Raw genomic sequence first — 19,559 nt, forward strand, 5'->3', positions numbered from 1 at the left:
ATTCTCAGGCTGTTGAGGGTTGGTTTGGTCCCTGAAAAGCACAAGTCTTTATTGCAAACAAGTTGATCAGAAATGTTTCAAAAATTGAAAACACTTCAATTTTCAAAAAAAAAGAGGGGGGGAAAGGCTTGTTCCAATTATTTGCTTCATACCCTAGCATCAAGCACTGGGCTTTGATCAGTGAGAGATAGGACACAGCACTAACTCTGTCTGTGAGGCCACTCTAGGAATTACAGTGTGGCTGTGCTACGGAAACAGATCGGTGGCCTTGTGGGACAAGTTTGTGCTACCACTCAGCTTTATTAGAGGTGCTGGTGAAAGCACTGTTTATCAAGCAAAATTCTTGCATCAAAGCAGCAGAGATTTCATCTTAGTCTCCTGTAATTTCCTAACTTTTATTTCAGTTTCTCAGCTGCAGGCATCCAACCCATCAACTAAATTAGTTGTTATTACAAAATGCAGCACAAGGTTGCTTTGCTAGTATACTTTTGCTTCAGCCAAATCCTACACAGATTTTTCAGTGATCCTCCACTTCTCTCCTTATAGCCTATCATATCATCATGAGACTCTGTCCTCTGGATCCCACTATCATGGCACAAGAAATTTCCATCTCTGGATGCTTCTTTGACTCTTCAGTCAGTTACTATTTCAGAGTGCTGACACCAAATCTGTTCATTCAGACACAAATTCACTTGAGGCAGTTCTACAAAGGTCATCAATGAAATTAATTAAAGAGTAGCATGTAAGTGATGGTACCTTAAACTAACTGGTGACTTTTACTTTTCTGCTCACAGTCACTCACCCACAGATCCATGCATGTCATAATTGCCAACAGAAAATAGTGGCAAAGAGCTGGAAGCCCAAACTCTTCTATCAGCAGACATGGGCTGAGAGGAGGCCTGGGGTGATGTAGGAAATTTCTTGTACATGTTTCCTGGCCATACCTACTGAGGACATTCCCTACTTTCCATTAAAAATAAAAACTATCTTGAACTCAACATTGAATATCCAAGTGACATTTCTTAAAACATTCCACTGACATGGTATGAATGGAACTTCCTAGCTTCAATACCTGAGAAAGCAACAGTATTGGCTCCAAATTTTCCCATCAGCACTTAGGTCAAAACATGCATTCCGTACAAGAAACCAGGCTCCAGAATGTTCCTAACCTCTTACAGGTAACTAATGGCAAAGGGTTACAACACCAGCTGTAGATGTTTGGCTTTTTTTTTTTTTCTTTTTAGCTTGAAGGGTAACACCTCCAGCTCTTGGTTTAAGTGCCCAGTTTGGTCCGTGGCAGCTGCCAGGTGAGCACTGCACATAAGGGCCATAAAAGTCACACACGGCCTATGTGCTACATCTGGGGTAGGGGAACCAAAAAGGAAATGCTCTGGGGAGCCAGCAGCACAAATTGCTCAGGGAAGGGCAGGAAGAGGAAAAAAGAGCAAGTGGGACTGAAAGGCTTGTATAATTTAAACTTCAATTAATTTAAACATAATTTAAACTTTAAATAGGGGTCAGTCCTGTATCAAGTTTTGTCTTAAATCAGTGAAGAAAAAAAAAAAAAAAGCAAGCCTGGAAAATGTAGTAGAATTTCACTGTGCAGTGTTTAATTCGTGGTGTATTTCACTTGGTAGTAAACTGCATAAAAGAGGTTTCCATGGAGTTTAAAATCACACAGACAGCAGCAGCAAAATTAACTCCAAAATTTTTCTACATAGCTTCTTTTTTCATTAATTTTACTATCCCAAAGTGCAAAAATTCACTGGAGTAGTTTACACAGATTATTTTCCAATTATTTATTGGAATTTATATAGGAATTATTATTCCTATCAGAAAAAAACCCCTTCAACTTAGTTCAATAAACAGGGCTTGAAAGTTTGATATGTAGAAGAATAATATGCAGACAACAGAATTATTTTTGTGTTAAAGTGAAATACTTTTTACCCTCATTGATCTCTTATATACAGCATTCCTTTAAAGAAAGAAGCAAAATTCCATTCACATCGTGTAGCTTCCACTCACTCCTTGTGTACCAAATTGAAGAGTTTCAGACTACAATACAGGAAGAAATTGGCTTTTATGTTCAGCTACCTTCTCACGGCTCACCTGTGGTGGAACTGTTTCTAAGCTCAGTGTGACAGAGACCAGCTGCATCTGCATGCTCACATCAATAAACCAGCTGCAAAACAGAAAGCTCTCAACTGATGAGCACCACCAACGCAGCTCTGAACTTAGTAATGTTCCAAGGCAGCTGTGCTATAAAACGACTGAAGGCAGAACAGTGTGAAGTCAGATAATCTTAACCACTTCTATGACTGTATTCCCTTTGGCAGTAGCAGGGAAGTGGAACGAAAATAATACTGGAAGCAATTGGTCAGCACAGTTGGTGATAAAGGGACTGAAGTGTTAATGCCTAAAGTAATTTCTTTACGTAACACTTAACTGGAATGCAGTCAGATGTTTCTGAAAACAAAACCAGAGCTCAGTTACAGCTGTGCTGAATCTACCAAGGAGAGTATTTTATCTTAAAATATAGCACACAGGTAGTCTCTGTGTGCATGACAGAAACCCCTATTTGCTAGACAGGGGGCAGAACCATTGCACAAATGGCGTGAAAGGAGTATGTGACCTGAAAGCTGCTCTGACAGGTGGGCAGGTTACAGGGAAATTGTGCAAGAAATATTAAGTCTCGGTGAGAGTAAAGAGACAGCTTTTGGAGTTGCAAGACACCCCTAGTCAGCAGATGAAGAGTGTCTTGCCCTCTGAGAGACTCCTGGCGTGGGAGGAGTTCTGGTTTGGAAATAGAGCAGTGCTCACTCCTTCCATTAAATGTAAGGACAAGTAACAAAAGTTGCAGCTGATGCCAGGATGATTTGATGGCCAATAGAAGGTACTCATATGAATGCGTCCACAATGCATCTTGTAAACACTTTCACTCTGTCTTCACAAAACTTATATTCAGTACAAAATCCTGACTCTCTTACTATGGTCCTATCTTGCTTTCCTAGTGTGCTTTTAGGCTAGCTCAGAATTTCCACCTGAGAGATTTCTGGTGGCTTTGATGAGTGGTGTTATGGCAACTCTGAATTTCCATTTGGGACCATTACCAAAATGAAATTTCAATTAGCTGCTTAAATATGTCTGCTCTAGAAAAAGAAATCTTAGTTATAAAAACTAAGGAAATATCAAGCTGGGGGGAAGAACATTTTGTCCTATCAAAGAAATACTGCTTTGCATGGACCAGTTAGTAGAAGAGCACAGTAAATTTGTCTTCAATGGCATTTCTTTTAGCATCTTAGTTTCTTTTTTCTTTAAAGAGCAAGTCATTCTAGCTTTAGTATGTAAGCTCCATCCTAATAGCATATTTAATTCTCAGCATTTAGCCATATTGTGTTTTATAGGCTTTATTTTGCAAGAGAAGCTTTACCCACAAAATTTTTCAAACACATCATTTCACATTTTCATTTCCCCTTCTATAGTTTTTCACTTGTGATCTATAGACACTACAATTTTGCTACTCTGTAGGATTCTGTGAAAGCTAATGAGAAAAGCAGATTTTATTATGTGAGGGGCCTTATGCTTGCTACAAAAAGATTCAAAGCTCCCCTGGAAAAATTTCTTGGAGTCCACAAGCAGAAAAAAGTGTAAAAACATTGCTGTATCCTCTACATGAATTGGTAGAATCACAACTTATCAACAATTGGAAAAAGTCAAATATCCCAGAAACCCCATTCTAAATTCTGAATCAGTTTCTCAATCTGGAATTAGGATGAACTGTTTTCAGAAAATACTATCTTTTGGGCAAGGCAATAAGTTAATTCTTTAGTCACCTAAAGGTATGTTGGATTTCATTACATGGAAAAAATGGTGGTTAAATACAGGTTTGTGAGCAGTTTCAGTTCAGATCAATGCATGTTCTTCGTAAGTTTTAAAGAGCATTCTGACACTTGTTCTCTAGCCTGAAACGTGATGCTAACCTGATGTTATTTCCCAGCCTCCAACAGTGGCTCCATTACTCCTGAGTGTGAATGTCATTTTTGTTGTGTAAAGTGAGTTGAGATGAAAAGCAATATGAAAAATACTGCTAATCAAATCTGTAAAATGACCACCTTTGCAGGATCACTGCTGAATCTATAAGATAATGTAAAGACTACAATAGAACCTCCAAAGTTGCTTTTAAGTTCCCAACTGCACAAATTAGTGCCTGTTCTCATTCCCCATTCAGAAAAGCCAGAGCCAGATGGGGCCCTGTGAGAGATGATAATAATACCATACACTGCTTACTTTGATTGGCCTCTTGTTCCGAGTCTTCTTGTTGTTAGTTGTGGAAACTGTTGTCTTATTATCTGCAAATAGATAGAACTGATATTAAGACAAATGGAAACACACACTTACTAATGCTTAAATTAATATGGACTTTTAAGACAAAAAAGTAGAAAAACTGTACTGTGATGTCTACAAAATATGTGGTTGGAGAAATCAGAAATAAAGCTCTTGATTTATTCTGAAAGGGGGGAAAATATTTTAAACTTCACTGTAATTTCATTAACTACCATTAATTTAAATACTTTCAGAAGTTACTGGAATAGAACATATTACCTTTAAAATATAAGATCAGTTCTGCCTCTTAACTAAGGAGCACTGTAATTAGAATTGGCCTACTACTTATGTCACTTTGCAGGATCAACAAAGTTCTCTACAGATCTTCACAAACCAGCCACTAAACACTTCTTGTTCTAAAATATGATTCTCTAAAAAGGTTTCAGTTTTTGAGAGGGGCATCACCTCTACCAAGGAAAACTCATCATGGCATTGGTAAAGATACCCCATAATCAATTCATCATCTATGGAAAACAAGCGGATCTCAGAAACAGCAGGATGTCATCAAGAATCCAAACTCTAGTGTGTCAGCAAACATTAAAAGAATGTTGCTACTGCAACCAAAACTTCTTCAGGGCCAGTTGCATTTAAGGAAATAAATCAATGAATGTAGATTTTGCCTTAAGTCACCAGAGACTCTATCAACCAGGCTAATCCTGATGAAAAAGCTTTGCTGTTGTTGCTGGAAAGGATTGGTGCTCAGCACCTCCAAGGATTAAACCAGATTCTCACTGGGGTCTGCCGTAGTAGGAAAAGTCTTCTGCCAGAACAGTCATGCAACAAAAAGTGCAGTAAGCCTTGAAGATTTACTTGCAAAGGAGTTCCTTCCTTTTAAAATCTGTAATCCATTTTAATTGTGTTTTTGTTACATAAATCACTAAATGCTTCCTCTTTGGGGGGGTAACACCAACTAATATTAAAGGAAAACAAGCCTGCAAGATGGAATATAACTGTTCAACTAGGAATATAGTCAATTAAAATTGATTAAATAATATAGATTTTTTTTCTCCATTACCCATTTTGCCTCCCTGATAAATATTTAATCCTGACTGATGACTGAAAGCTTTGGAACATGTATTTAGATCAAAAGGTGCTATATAAATATAGACATTACAATGTCACATATTCGACCGTTTCTTCAGTACTTTTTGGGGGGTTTTAGCAAAGGTACAACCATCTTCCCTTAGCATCACATAAAAATTGACCTGTGTTGGTTTCCAAGAGCTTTGCACAAGGTGGCTGATGTCAAAAATGCAGCAAAGACTCAGAGTCGCTGGGTTGTTCAGTTTTAATTTCTGAAGCAAAACTTCAGCAAACAGTAAAACACTTTTGTGGAGCTGTGAAAGTTCAGCCTAGCTGCTTGATAAATGAGCAGACAGGCAAGCAGCCCTTCTTTCTTTTTTTGTATGGATTCAATGAAGCCTGCCTAAAGAACACCACATGCTGTTCCAGCTACTGATCTAACATTCCGCAACATCTCAGCCTTCCAAATTCCCTTTAATTACACATTAATCCCACCCCTCTCTCTTTCATTTTCTGCAGACAGGGTTGGGGGCTCCACAAGGCTGTGGGAAAAAAGGCAGTGTTGAAGAACTACTTTCTGAGGATGTTTTTTTTTTTGGGCTAGGGGATTTTTTAAAGACTGGTTGTGTTAGTTTTTTGATTGGTTTTTGGGGGGAGATTTTTGTGTCAGTTGTCATTCAGAAAATACCATCTCTCTCTCTCCAAAAGCAGCTCTTACAGCAGTTAATTTAATATTAGAGATAGTTTTACTCTATTTTTCCTCTAGGAACAGCATCAAACCGTATTACTTTCAAGTCTTTCTAGCAGCAGTGAAGTGTTACAATGCAAACTGTAAATGCTACTTTATGAACCATATGCTGTGGGAGTTACTGGGATTTAAATAAATCAGCCAATTTCTACATACCACGGCAGAGGTGATCAGGAAAACAGAATAATAATGAAGTAGCTGATCAGATGATCCCTTTTTCTTTTCTTTGTTTGCTTTTCAAAACCAGCACATTTGAAATAAATACACCTCTCAGAATGTATTTTAAAAGTATGCGTCACTTAAAACACAATTTCCCAGTAATTTACAAAAAAAACCCAAAAAAAGAATAATCAAGCAAAGCTTTGGAAAAAGAGCCAGGACTATTTTATCTAATGCTGCATATATAAAATGGTATGCTTACACCTAGGTGCTTGTACATACATGCATGGTTATTAATGTCTGTGTTTGAAATAAAACAAGTCAGGTACTAAAAGAACTCTCTGTTCATATAAATGTTTATATTCAGCTATGCTTACGCAAATCTCTGTGCAATGATACTGGTAAAGGCAGGAAGATTACTCTGAAAGGGGAGAGGAAATCAGGCAGGACAAAGTGGAGTTCACTGTGTGCTGAAATCAGTGGAAAAACCAGAGAACCAAATATGGAGTTTTTAAAAAATTTATATCATTGTCAACCTGAAAAATCACTGCACAAATATGTCATTTTTGGTTTAATGTTTATTAGCTTTTAAAGATCTAGAGACAAAATGTGTTAACTTTACAGTTGTGTGGGGAGGGAAGTGGGTTCTAATTGCCAGACATGACAATCGAGGTTTGGATCTGAAAACTAAGTTGGATCATTTTCCTCCCATCACCGTAGTGAGGTTTGCACAAGCAAATGAATCAAGACCAGACCACGCAGTCTGAGCTACTTTCTCAATGGAAAGTCCCTGTTCTCACAGCAGTTCTGGCTTCTCAACAGTAACAGTGGTAAAAAGATCTCATGGGTGGTATCCAAAGCAATTTCAGAGTGAACAGATCTTCTAACATTGTCCTTCAGTGGAGCTAAAATTTCGTCTCACACTTCTCCAAAGTGACCATAATTCCAGCTGCCCAGTAAAAACTGCTGAGTAAAAAGGTATAGGTTTTACATTTTCCAAATTAAATTTTACCTAAGTCACATGGCAATTTCGACTTTTGGGTCTTATTTTAAGCTACCTGATTTTTGGTTTTGAAACACATGTAGACCAGGAATTTCACATGGAAATAGCTTCTGTCCCTACTATGTTAGCCTCAGGGAAAAAAAAGTTCCTGCAATTTCTTTCTCAGTTACTGAACTTCAATGTATTCTCCCTCTCTTTTCTCTGTACTCTGCTTAAGACATGATCTTGCCTTCTGCCTACCAAAGATCTTCTATGCCTTTCTTGATTAAAAGCAATATCATGAAGAACTGCTTTGATGCCTCAGGTTTTAGCTTTTATATTTTTCAGATTTTATTCTGCTTTAGAGTGTAAGTCTAGGCTTCATATTAGGGGACAGTAAGCTTTCTCCACAGAATAGGTAGCAAAAAAATTCCTTCTCTGGGGACCCAAGGACAGCCTATCCAGATCTCAGGCCCAAGAGCATAAACAACAGTGGACCGAAGATAGAAAACAAGAAGGATGGGACTTCATGGGCTAAAACTGCAATTGGAAAATTAGCTCCAATATGCTAATGGACCAAAACTTACAAAAGTGTGAGAACCTGTGACCTGTCGTCCATTTTGTGGCCATTTTGGGGTTGTGCTGCCCAAGGTGGATCTATCTGAGGCCTCTTAATAAATACCTACTTTATTCTTTCGCTCTGTCTAGTCTCTGTTCTAGGTCAGCCTTCACAAGGCATCACTTTATCTTCTGGTGAGTGCTTACTGCATACATAAAATAAAGTCATTACATTATAAAACAACATATATATAGTTTACACTTTTTTCAGAGGACTAGTATATCCAGGTCAGCATTTGTTGACCATTGCTTCAGACAATCCTGACAAATGGTTTTTGGAATATCTGTGCAGGTCGATCACATGGGGAGATAACATGATTTTTATCCCACTTCAGCTTTTTCAACATAGCAGACGTGTCTGAATAAACTTGAATTAAATATCTAGTTACTTGTATCTTTGGTTATTCTTAAGGCAATAAAATTAAATGGGTTTCTTGAGCATGCATGTAAAACACAGAAAACTTTATGAGCAACAACTAAAAAAGATCCTGTAAAAAAGCGTCTGTAATAGAGTCTGCACAATTTATTAATTTTAGGCACTGCTAACTGCAGGAGCTGTTCTGTTACCCACAAATGGCTGCAAGGGTGCATTCTTTCAACCTCATTACTGCCAGCGATCATTTCTGTCACTGCCTCTCTCGCCACATCTCCGGTACTGTAATATTATAACACAAGCAGATAATATCAGCGTTTAAATGAGGAATTCCAGAATCAAAGAATGGCTTGAGTTGGGAGGGACCTCTAAGTTCTTCTTATTCCAAACACTCTGCCATGGGCATGGACATTCTGCTTTCACCACCACGCTGTCACCCATCACTCCTCATTGCATTCACTACCAAACTGTGAACTCTATGCTTCCTAATTATTGCATCTAAAATCATCTATGATATGTCAAAGCAAATCAGGGAAAAGAAATCTTATAAAGCATCTTATGTGTCTGTCTTCATGCAAGCAAGGACGGAAGAAACCAGAGATGTCTGGAAATTTCTGAAATAACCCTTTTCCTCCCTCCTTTGCCAAAATATTAAATTTTACTCTGGGGCAACAGGTAGAGGATGGCTTTTAAAAGTCTTTCCACTAGAATGTTTTAAATTTCTGCTTTTCAAAAGGCATGATGCACCTGATCTAGAGGGATGTTATTCTTCATTACTCATATTCCTTTCTATTTGACATAATTCTAGCCTTGCTTGTAGAACTTCCCAAAGCAGAGAAGAAGGATCAAATTAGCTGGCAATCCAGCAATTTCACACTGCCAGAATGAGAAGTAGATTCCAGGCTCTGCACTCCCTAGCTCAGTGAGATTCTAGAGAGATTCTACATACCATGGAATAAATTCTCTTTCCTCCCATAACAATTCTTCATAAGAGGGCCCAGTTCTGCTTCTCTCAATTCAGGTTTCAGGTTCCATATCTAGACAGCATGCTTTTCTTTTGTGAAGTGAGGCATAGAAGATATGTGTTTATTTACTAACTTCTATTGTGGTGTTTCAGTCTTAATATTCTTTGCCATGGCAGCAGCAAAAAGTCAGTGATAACAAACATAGCTACATTCTCACAGAGCTATGCTCTCCTTATTCTCACTGCTATGAAACACAAGCAATACTGATGTCCTCAGTCTTTTAAGGGAAAGGGTCTTTGGTTCATTCATCTTTGACCCAGTACTGTTCCTGCTGGGTCTTTCCAGGGTTTCCCCATCAGCTTTAGTGCTTTTCAAAATCCTCCTCTGAGACAGGTGTTATTATTAACACCTGTGTAAAGAGGTTCCTTTTGGCTGAAAATGGCTTGGGGCTGATTCAGCATCATATTGTCTTGAGGAAATGGTCAAGGAAATTTGCACCGAGAAACATCCATTGATAGGAAAGAGCATAATCAAAGTAGCCTGAAATTCCATTTCTGTCTCTCAAATCCACCAAACTGTGTAAACAAAAGGAGAACAGGCATGACTGTGTCTATACCTTCTCTACCCCCTTGCATGTTTAATTGCATGGCCAGGAGGGAAGGCTGTAGTGTACAGGCTCAGTACTCTTGGTGGCAGATCTGTTGTCTGTCAAGATTCAATAACCTTCCCATTTCTCTCCACTTACCTTCCTAAGTTTTGGAATAGGGCATGGTCTAACTCTAGGATAAGAACTTGTTTCTAGCACTGATATGGCTCAACTGACACTGCAAAGCAAGGCAGAAAAACCTTCTTGCCTTTTGTCTAATGTCTGTGCCCAACTCTGCTTGCTATGGAGATTAGATTCTGTGAGGAACTCCAAGTGAACTGGACACTGCAATGGAGCTTGCAAGACCGCTTCTCAAATTCATCTACGTAAAACAATATCCTCCTTCAGCAGTTCCTCTGGCCAGATAGAATTCAGCCTAAGGCATGATCAAACAGATTACTGCGCCCCAACAAAGCTGCAAACACTGAGTGCTCTGCCTCAGATCCTTAGCTGAGCTGCAGCCACTTTTGGTGCTGACTTGCTGAAGCCAAGCAGATCTAAAACCCTGCACAACTCACCCTGCTCTGTACTGGTGCCAGCTCAGGGCCTGCCATCACCCAGCCTATCTGTGGGAAAAGGCTGAGCGCCAGGATCCCTGCACTCTGGCAGACCCTGAGCTGTAAGCACAGCCTCTGGGACGTGTTGACAAGGCATGAGGTAAAGCAGCCCAGGGGCCAATCCATGCTTAAGGCCTAACTGGAAGCCAGATGCTTGAAGTGGCCAAAACACTAAAAGTCCCATTGCTGTAGGGTATTGAGAAAGCAACAGTCACTCCAGAGAAACTGAGGTGTCCTCGCTGGTTTTCTTACTCCCTAAGCTCAAGAAGAAAAAGGCAGTGGTCAGCAACCTGCAACAGTACAAGAATCAGCTAAGTAGAGCCAAGGGAGCAAAGCCTTTTACAGCTATTCTGCAGGATCACCATGGCCCACACCAGCATGACTGCTTGCTTCTGCAGGACTTGTGTTATTATGGTCTCATCAGAGGATCTTGGCCAAGAAGATTCAGAATTGGGAAGAAAACTCATACTGGTGGTAACTGTTCTTCAGTCAGGAATCCTAGCTGTTCAAAAGGGATGAAGGGAAACTGGGGACTGCTCAGATAGCAGTGACAGACTCATTCAGTGCAATAAGAGAAACTACATCCTCACATTTTCATTGGTATTTTTCCTCAGTTCTGTTTTTGTATTCAGTTTTGTAGAAATTGCTCATAATAGAGCAAGTGTTGTTTTAAGCCATCAGAAGAGAGTGCAGCAGTGGCTCTCAATTGTCAGCGTCCGGCTAGCTCCAGCACTGCTAGCAGCACGAGGGGGCACTTCTCCCGAGAGCTGGCTTCGGGATAGCGCCTAAGGCAGTGCCCAGCTTGCGGCTGTAGGCACACCTTGTGCAGGACGGAGTCTAGTAAAGGCTGCAACCAGCGGAAAGAAGATGGCAGACTCCAACTGTGGCTTAATCCAGGCTTTAATGAATCCCGGAAGGACCAACAGGAGAAGATGGGGGGAGGGGGTGACAGCAAGTTTTAAGGGTAGGGAGGTGCCAGGCATTGGGCCAATGGGGGTGCAGTGGGGAGTGGGCTCCAAGGGATTGACACGTGGGTAACACCAACAGCAAACATTCTGGGGAGGGGCCCTGGTTCCTCAGCCAACCATCGAACTCCCCTGCTGGAACATTCTAGCAGTAAGGGTGGGGAGTGAGAGTGATTGGCGGGGCACTGGGGAGGGGTCAGAAGAAAAGATACAAGGGTTTCCAGGAAAACCAGGGCGGAGTTTAGGGGATACATTGTTGGCTGAGGTGGAGCCAGGAATACAGACAGCTCCAAAGGCGGGAAGGGAGAACTGGGGCAGAACCATTTTCAGACAGAAGGGGATTGGAACAAACCAACCTAATAACTTAACAAAACACACTGCAACAAGAGAGCACTAAGAGTAAATGTGGCTTTGCTATACCAGTTACTATTGAGGCTACTTAAGAGCAAATTGAGAATAAAGAAATAAACACATCCTCAGAAGAAGCATCTCCTTATGAACAACAGCAGACAATTTCCTGATATGTGCATTTCAATACAAAGACAAATCAGAATGCAATCACATCACAATGTCATTACCAGAGAAGATTCAATAAAGGTCTTTTCTGCCCTTTTCAAACTTTAAAATATTATAGTATAACAGCAAGAAACTGTAAAACTTATTTATCCTAGTCATGCTTGGAGGAACAGTCCTGAAAGCAAAACTTCTGGGCATAGACACAGTGCATCATCATGAAAAAGGAGTCTGGCTGGTACAGCTTGTACCTCACTGGAGCAAAGTAAACTACTGGGGAAAAAAGGTTCTTTCCTAACCAATATTACAAGTCTATTGTGGACTTTGCCCATTATCTAGTGAAATACATTCACTGGAATGTAATTTTCACTTACAGCAAAGCCAGTCAGAGCAACAAAATTTGTGAGAGCATGCATCCATGTTAAACCTCTTTAAGATGCCAAAATGATGTAAAGGGACCTCAGATGGAGGGAAATCACCCTGAGAAGTGTCACCAACCATTGTTTTCCTTTTCAAATATTAGTTTGTTATTGCTTCTCAAAAGACACGCCAGGAAAGCCCCAAAAGAAAAGAAAAGAAAAAAAAGAAATCAGAAGAGGAAAGTATTTATCCTCCAGGGGGCACATGGGAGTTGGGAAGAGCTCAGCTTCATGAGGATGCAAAGCGATTTCACAAGTCTCTCAGTGTTCTGGGGGAGAGATGTAACAGGGCACGGCAGGGGAATTAGCACTGCCCAGTAAATTAAAGCAATGAACTGAGGACACGGAGGATGGGACAGATCGCTGCAGTTGAGGAAGATTACATCTTCGAGGGTCCTGACTAAAAACCAGGGTACATACAGGGTCACAAAAGAAACAAGAACAAAAATCAGTGTTGGAGATAAAAGTGAAAGAGAAGCTCAAAGAATTGCCAATGCAGCTAGCAGCTGGGAGCAATGGTAGAGCCAGGAGAAGCCTTATGGCACCCACCCCTACACCGTACCTGCTGAGGGCTTTGAAAATGCTCAAAACATTCCTGGTTTTTTTTGATTCAGTGAAGGCCCTTATTAAGAATGATGTAGTTTTTGCAATTAAACCCAGTAAGAACTCTTTGCATAGTGTGTTAATAATCACCAGCATTTTATATTAACATGTTGCTCAGATAAAACCCAAAACAAGCATACATCTACACAACTTTCCCTGCAGCAGGCAGGGGCAGAACTTTCAGCTGGAAACACGTTAAACTGCTCTCCAGAGCCCCAAGGTCCTGGAGCAGAGCCTGAGGCATTGACAGCACAGGGCTGAGGGGCACAAGGCTGCCATCCTTTTTAAGTGACCTCAGCAAAAGGGCTTTCACTCCTCCTGCCTGCAGACTAATTCACAGTCTGAACACGTTCACTGTGAGAGAGCTTGTTCTCATATGCAACATTTAATTGTTAATAACTCAGGGACACACCTGCCCTGCCTCGCTGTACCTCCCTGTCTTCTCACTGGTTCCATGGAACCTTTTTACTTTTTCTGCCTCACTTTTGCACGGAATCAAAATATAATATTTGGCTGTCTACAGTAAGAGCAGGAGTTTAACAGTGGACTCCACACCTGATGCTGAGCTGTAACTACTAAATTGCTGGGCTCTCTCTAATTACTATTTAGTCAAGGTATATAAGAGAATACTAGGTCCTGTCATTAGCATACAATAAAAAGTACTGTAATGACAGACTAGGCAGCATAGCAGATTGGCAAATGCTGGTATAGAAAAAACTGCCTGAAATTTTTGCATGTTAAATGACTGAGTAAAACACTAAAATCTCGACTCACAAAGTTACAGCTCCCTTTTTCATGTGAGAAATATGATATTAATATCCCATTAATAGCCATAATAGAGCATTCATGACTTTATATATTCTTTGTGTGGCTTAGGTTGCTTTATAAAAGGTATTTATTTATACAGTATTTCTGTTCTTTGTTCTTCTTGTTCCTTTAATTGCTATTAGCTTGGTTTCCTCAGAAAACAGTCTGTATTACTGTCTCTCTGTTAATCTCTCTACTCCCCAGATAAATTTTGGTTTTATTAGTGCAATATTACCAAGTGTCTGAGGTCCAGCCCATGTCCTAGAGGTTTAACAGAAAACACTGTTACTTATTACACTTTGTTTTAATGTGCTGAACTCGACACCTCTTTCTAAAAACTATCCATTTGTTAAAGAAAAAGCCTTAATATTTAACATTGCCTGCAGAGCTAAAGTTTGGAGATGAATCATAAATTCAATGTGGTATACTGAAAGGCAAACTGTCTACAATTTCACAGAACAACTAGCTCCTTTCTCTGGAGGAAATGACAGCTGCAGGGCTCCCGATGTTTCCCAATGAGGACAAACGTGTCCAGGGTCTCTGTTGCAGCAGCTAAGTGCAGAATGCCTTAAATAGCACCTATTTCACTTCACTGCTTCAACTGCCTCCAAGGCATTTTTGCAACTCACCTTGCCAATATGGTAATTTAAGTCATATGATAACCAATGTTGGCTAAAACTTCATACATGTACATGCTCCAAAGGAGAAGCTGACTGCAAGATACTGAGAGAATGCAGATGTGCCTTGCAGATTTTTATACCTGTGCAGTACATTTTGTTAGCAGGAACAGGCTGGAAAGAATCAGTGGGGTCTGCTCAGGTTCTGCAGATGGAGAAGCTGGTTTCACTTTAGTATTTTCCCCCAGCTGTCTGAAGTTCCTGGACATACCAGTGGAGAATTGCCAGTTCCCAGATGCAGAAGTTATGGCCACCCAAAGTACTAGTGTGAAACAGTACCGTGATGATTGTGTAGGGCTTCCTTCCTCTCCACAAAAAAGGTAAAAACTTTCATGCAACACTGCTACAGAACTCTTTTGCAACAGAGAGGAAAATACTTGGACCACAGCACATGAAAACCACATTGGAATGCTGTGATTTTTTGATGGAAACCATAGTACCTGTCCTGCTATGTCAAGAGACTCCTACCAATGAACAGGTCTATGTATGAGAGGCAGGAGAGAAGGGGTATAAAGTATTAAACAGGATAACAGAACTGCCACATACTGATAAATTGTGACAATCCTGATAAATTTATGTTCTGGTGGAAAAATTCTGGAATATTTACACCTTACAATTTACAGAAGTTTTTAGCAGCAGCAGAAGTAGCATTGTGTAAACTTGAGCCATGTTCCAAATGTGTGAGCCTGCGTGAAATCTGTTTCTTATTTTCACTGTTCCTAAATTACATGTTGCCACTATACTTATCACTTGGTAGCAATAATGTGTACAATGAACAACTTTATTCACAGTTCTGCAGTATTTAAACAGAAACCTGACACAAAATCATCTACTGAGTTATGCAGGTCTTCAAGACACAACAAACATGGTAATGTTACAACACAGTACACTTTATTTTCCTTTCCAAACTGCCTGACCTAAAGATGCACTATAGAAAATGTCACCTCATTAAATACATCCTTCACCCACTCTTTACACCGGCACTTACCCTAGAAACATTTTTCTTTCTTTGAATACCCAGAAATTCTATAGAACAAATGTTGCAAACACTAAAAGAGAACAGCTTGCAGGACAATGGGCTTCAGATTCATGCTTGCAAGCATTTCAAAAACAGTGGCAAACTCTACACTTTGTTTTTTTCAGTCTACAGGTTTTAAAGTCTTGTGACACATTTTATGGTAGAATTTCAGTTTTAAATATTATCCTGTGTTTCACTGAGAGGAAAATATCACCTGACCAGCAAATCCAAAATAAAAACTTTATGTAACCCTTTAGCCAGCTATTAACATCTGCTACCAGTGTAGAGTTTTGCTGCTCACACCCAGATGATGCACAGCTATGTCTGCGCTAGGAGTGCATCTCCACTGTGAATCTGGAGTTAACCAGAGGGGCTCTTACTAGAGCAGGATTGGAAAGGGAAGCACAAGGAATCACAGTGAGAAGATAACTTAGATAGCTTGGCAGCCTGTACCTGCAGTGCACACAAAAAGCAGCTAGATGTTTTCTGGACTTTCATATCTGGAGGCATTGTACTCTACCATGTGAATTTGCCACATCATCTGAGATCTTTAATTCAAGGATCTCCATATTATGCTTACAAAAACAGCACAGACATGCTCCAGAACTCAATTTTACCCTTCTGTTTTTAAAAATTATACATTTGTTTAAGCAGTGCAGGTCATAATGCAGATACATTTACACTGGCTTGTACTGAAATTCCAATTCAATTTTAACTGCCAATTTTTTGTACCATATCACCATCAGGGGTGATAGGCTGGGGACTGATGTACTCTGAAGCCTAGCCATGGTTAGAAGTCATTCCAATCATCAAAATACTTACAATCTTAGCCTTTGTCCAATAACTTGAATACACAAAGAGATTTCATTCATACACTTCTGTCTCTAACAGTAAAATATTTAGTTCTTTTCAGTAGTGCAAATTCACCTGAACCAGGTGAGATTTTAAGGTGTCATACAGCAGTTTAGACTTACCTTCCCAAAACTGGCAGCATTAACAGGTTGTGTGTCATTTTTCTCACAGAAGTCCAAGTAATGCATGTAGAGAGCACTTCGAGGAATGCAAACACCTTCTGCAATCTCATAATTCTCCTCCAGCCTTAAAAAGCAAATATCAAACAGAGAGAACTGCAAGTATGTTGGATGTCCTGTATGGTAAATAGTATACAAAGCTTCAACTTTTAAGACCAAACATTCTGACTTCCTCTTGCCTACTAGTTTTGTTGGCTTTGTTCCTAAGTGTCTTTTCAATTAATTCCCATAGTACTTACTTGCTTCATTTGGTTCACACTTGTTATCAAAACCATAGGCTGTGAGTTCCCAGCAATCTGTTATACCCTAAAAGCATCCTGCAGTAAATAAATATAAGTAAAACCATGAAACAATAAATACTCGCTGAGGGGAAGCATTCTCTCCTTTACAGAATACACCACCTTTGCTTCATGACACTCTTTTCACTCTTGTCCAGCTGCAAAATTGCTTACCTTGAGGAAGCAGGTATAGCTAAAGCAAATAATTTGCTACTACTCAAGAGCATCCACAAAATCTCATTGTGCAATATTTTCTTGGTATTGTTTACAGGAAAAGTGAAAAAAAATAAAGAAACTAAAATCTGGATACAATCCTGGAAAAACCCCAGTGAATTAACATTCTTTTCTACCTTTTAGAAATTATCCTTATTTTTTCATTAAAAAAATATAACTACAAAAAATATAACTCTAAAATTTTAAATTATATGTCAATATATGAGTAGGCATACGCTTCATCTTTAAAGCTTCAAACTGGTCTCATTACAAATCTATAGATTAGCAGAAACAGTCCTTTGAAATACCATTTTTATGGCTGCTGACCCAATAAATCTTCAAGAGATATTTACATACACACTTAACATTAAACCATAATTGATCTTGTCATTGCTGGTGTCAGTCATAGGCATCTACCGTCACAAGTGTGCTTGTCTGCCTTGCTGGGTAAGGGAAAAAGTTAGGTGTAACTTCCTCTAAACTGTACTAAAAAATAAATATGTATTCTCAAAAAAAATCCAGTTTTACATAAAATAATCCCCTGCCATTTGTTAGCTGCAGAACACCTTCCAAATATTTTGTTTCTCTCCTTCACTGCCTTTTTCAGGACCTACCTACCTTTCATTTCAGTTATCGTTATAATTTGTGACTGCAAACTATTTTAATAAGATATCTGGCTAGATGAATGGAATCAGTTTGTATGGGCAACATCTATTCTTTCCTGGTTTCTACAGAAATATCATCATGGCATCTTTCCTCAATTTCATAGTGCTCTAACAAAACCTCCTTTCAAAACCTGGAGAGTTCGTCTGTATACTATAGCTGCTAATTGGAATGTCAGCTTCCGTGACCAAGACAGGACAGAAAGAAAAGCAGTTAATTATTTCTCTTCATATCTGATGAATTTTTCTCTTTTTCTTCTCTCTTTCACAGAGAGTCATTAGTCTGACACTGAAAAATGAAATGCCCCATTATACCTGAACTTTTTTTTAATGATCAAAAACCCATCTTGCTCCACTTCTTTTATTTTCCTGTCTTTTATTTAACAACTTTATCATATTTTGAATCCAGCTTCATTCTACAGTATTGTAGAAAAAAAAATGAATGCAATCTCCTACCTAACAAATCATTACCAGTTATAAAATATATTTACATATATATACACATTTTATATAGTGTTGTAAAAAAGCCATGTGAAATCCAGTAGCTCACAATGAGACCTTTTGTACCACTACAATATAGGAATAAATCTCCTAATCTTTCCACAGGAATGACAATTTTATTTGTCCCTATTACTGCTTCCCTGCATGTACACTTACATAGTTCTAGATTAAATGAGATTATTCCAAATCAGAGTCACATCTGTATTGTTGTTACAGATTTATTTTTATACTCAAGACTGTGATGTTAACCACTGTTAATCACATAGATTCTAGAACAGGTTAATTTTTATGGAGTATAACAACATATAAGGAAGTATGAATCTGGGGAGAATCCATTCCCTCACTGTGCTTTACCTTGCTCTTTTAAAATTATTTTTATAAATGTTCCAGAAAATAGAATAGTTTTGTTGACTTTAGCTTCAAAATACTGTTATTATTCAGAGTACCTACACTGTAAGCCAACAAGCTGGGGGGATTAGGTTGTCTGTACTTTGAATAATTCTGTGTTTGGGGAAGTAAACACATACACACACCAAAATGAAGTAAAATAAAGTTTCACACTTACACCTTGGTCAACCAGTTCACCACTGAAATAAACATGAACGTTTTAGAGGCAAGCTATAGCTTTACAGATGATAATGAGCACAGGAATATGGAATAAGCACAGAATACCAGGTATTGCTATATTCATGCCTTAACAGTTAAATTCAAGCTTGTTTAGTTTCCCAAATTATGATGGATTTGGCAGTTTCCTCAATTATTATGTATTTGGCAGTAATGTTACATTTACCAAGCCTTTCACTTCATTTTGTGTCATCAACGAAACAAAACAAAAGCATCATTCCTGTTTCCACGAAAAAGCTATTTAGCCAGGCTCACAGTCATCCAGACATGATTCTTGGCTTCTTCAGCTATTCTTCATCCTCCACATTTAAAATGTTCAACATATTTCACCTTTAGAGAGGCACAAACATTAAGGATATCTCCCCATGGGATTGATACAATTTGTTCTTTACAGCAAGATTCCAGACAAGGAATAACTAATAAAGCTGATGGCAATATGAACCAGTGAGAAAATATATTTATTTTGCTTGTCTTTGCTATGCTTTCTCTACTCCTTTCTTCCTCTTTTTTTTTCCACCTGACATTTCCTCAATTTCTGTTTTTCAACACTCCATCGCCTTCACTAGCTCTAACTGGTTGTAGCATCTAACAGTAAAAACATGACCAGTTTTTAATTGGCAGACACCAGATGCTGCAGACAATTATGAAGTCTCCATTTGCCAGAACAAGGGAAGTTTGGCACTGTATCCTGAAAGCAACAATTTACCCCACCAATTCCACCTCTTGAATCCAGCCCAGAGACCGTGTTTAGAAGACAGGACACATGCTTGCCCAAGGAATACAGATACATTTTT

At 39.1% G+C, this 19,559-nt stretch overlaps 1 protein-coding gene across 2 annotated transcripts in view; it reads right to left on the minus strand.

The window, feature by feature from the left end:
- Positions 1-19,559, minus strand: part of RFX4 (regulatory factor X4) — an 87,670-nt gene that overhangs the window by 39,035 nt on the left and 29,076 nt on the right. For both annotated transcript variants that reach the window (XM_036401428.2, XM_036401426.2), the window contains exons 4-5: positions 16,431-16,554; positions 4,288-4,349 (exon numbers count right to left, since the gene is read on the minus strand). In XM_036401428.2, the coding sequence (XP_036257321.1) occupies positions 4,288-4,349; positions 16,431-16,554 (186 nt within the window). The remainder of the gene's footprint in view (positions 1-4,287; positions 4,350-16,430; positions 16,555-19,559) is intronic.

Source organism: Molothrus ater, chromosome 5, assembly GCF_012460135.2.
Source record: "Molothrus ater isolate BHLD 08-10-18 breed brown headed cowbird chromosome 5, BPBGC_Mater_1.1, whole genome shotgun sequence".
In the NCBI taxonomy this organism is placed as follows: domain Eukaryota; kingdom Metazoa; phylum Chordata; class Aves; order Passeriformes; family Icteridae; genus Molothrus; species Molothrus ater.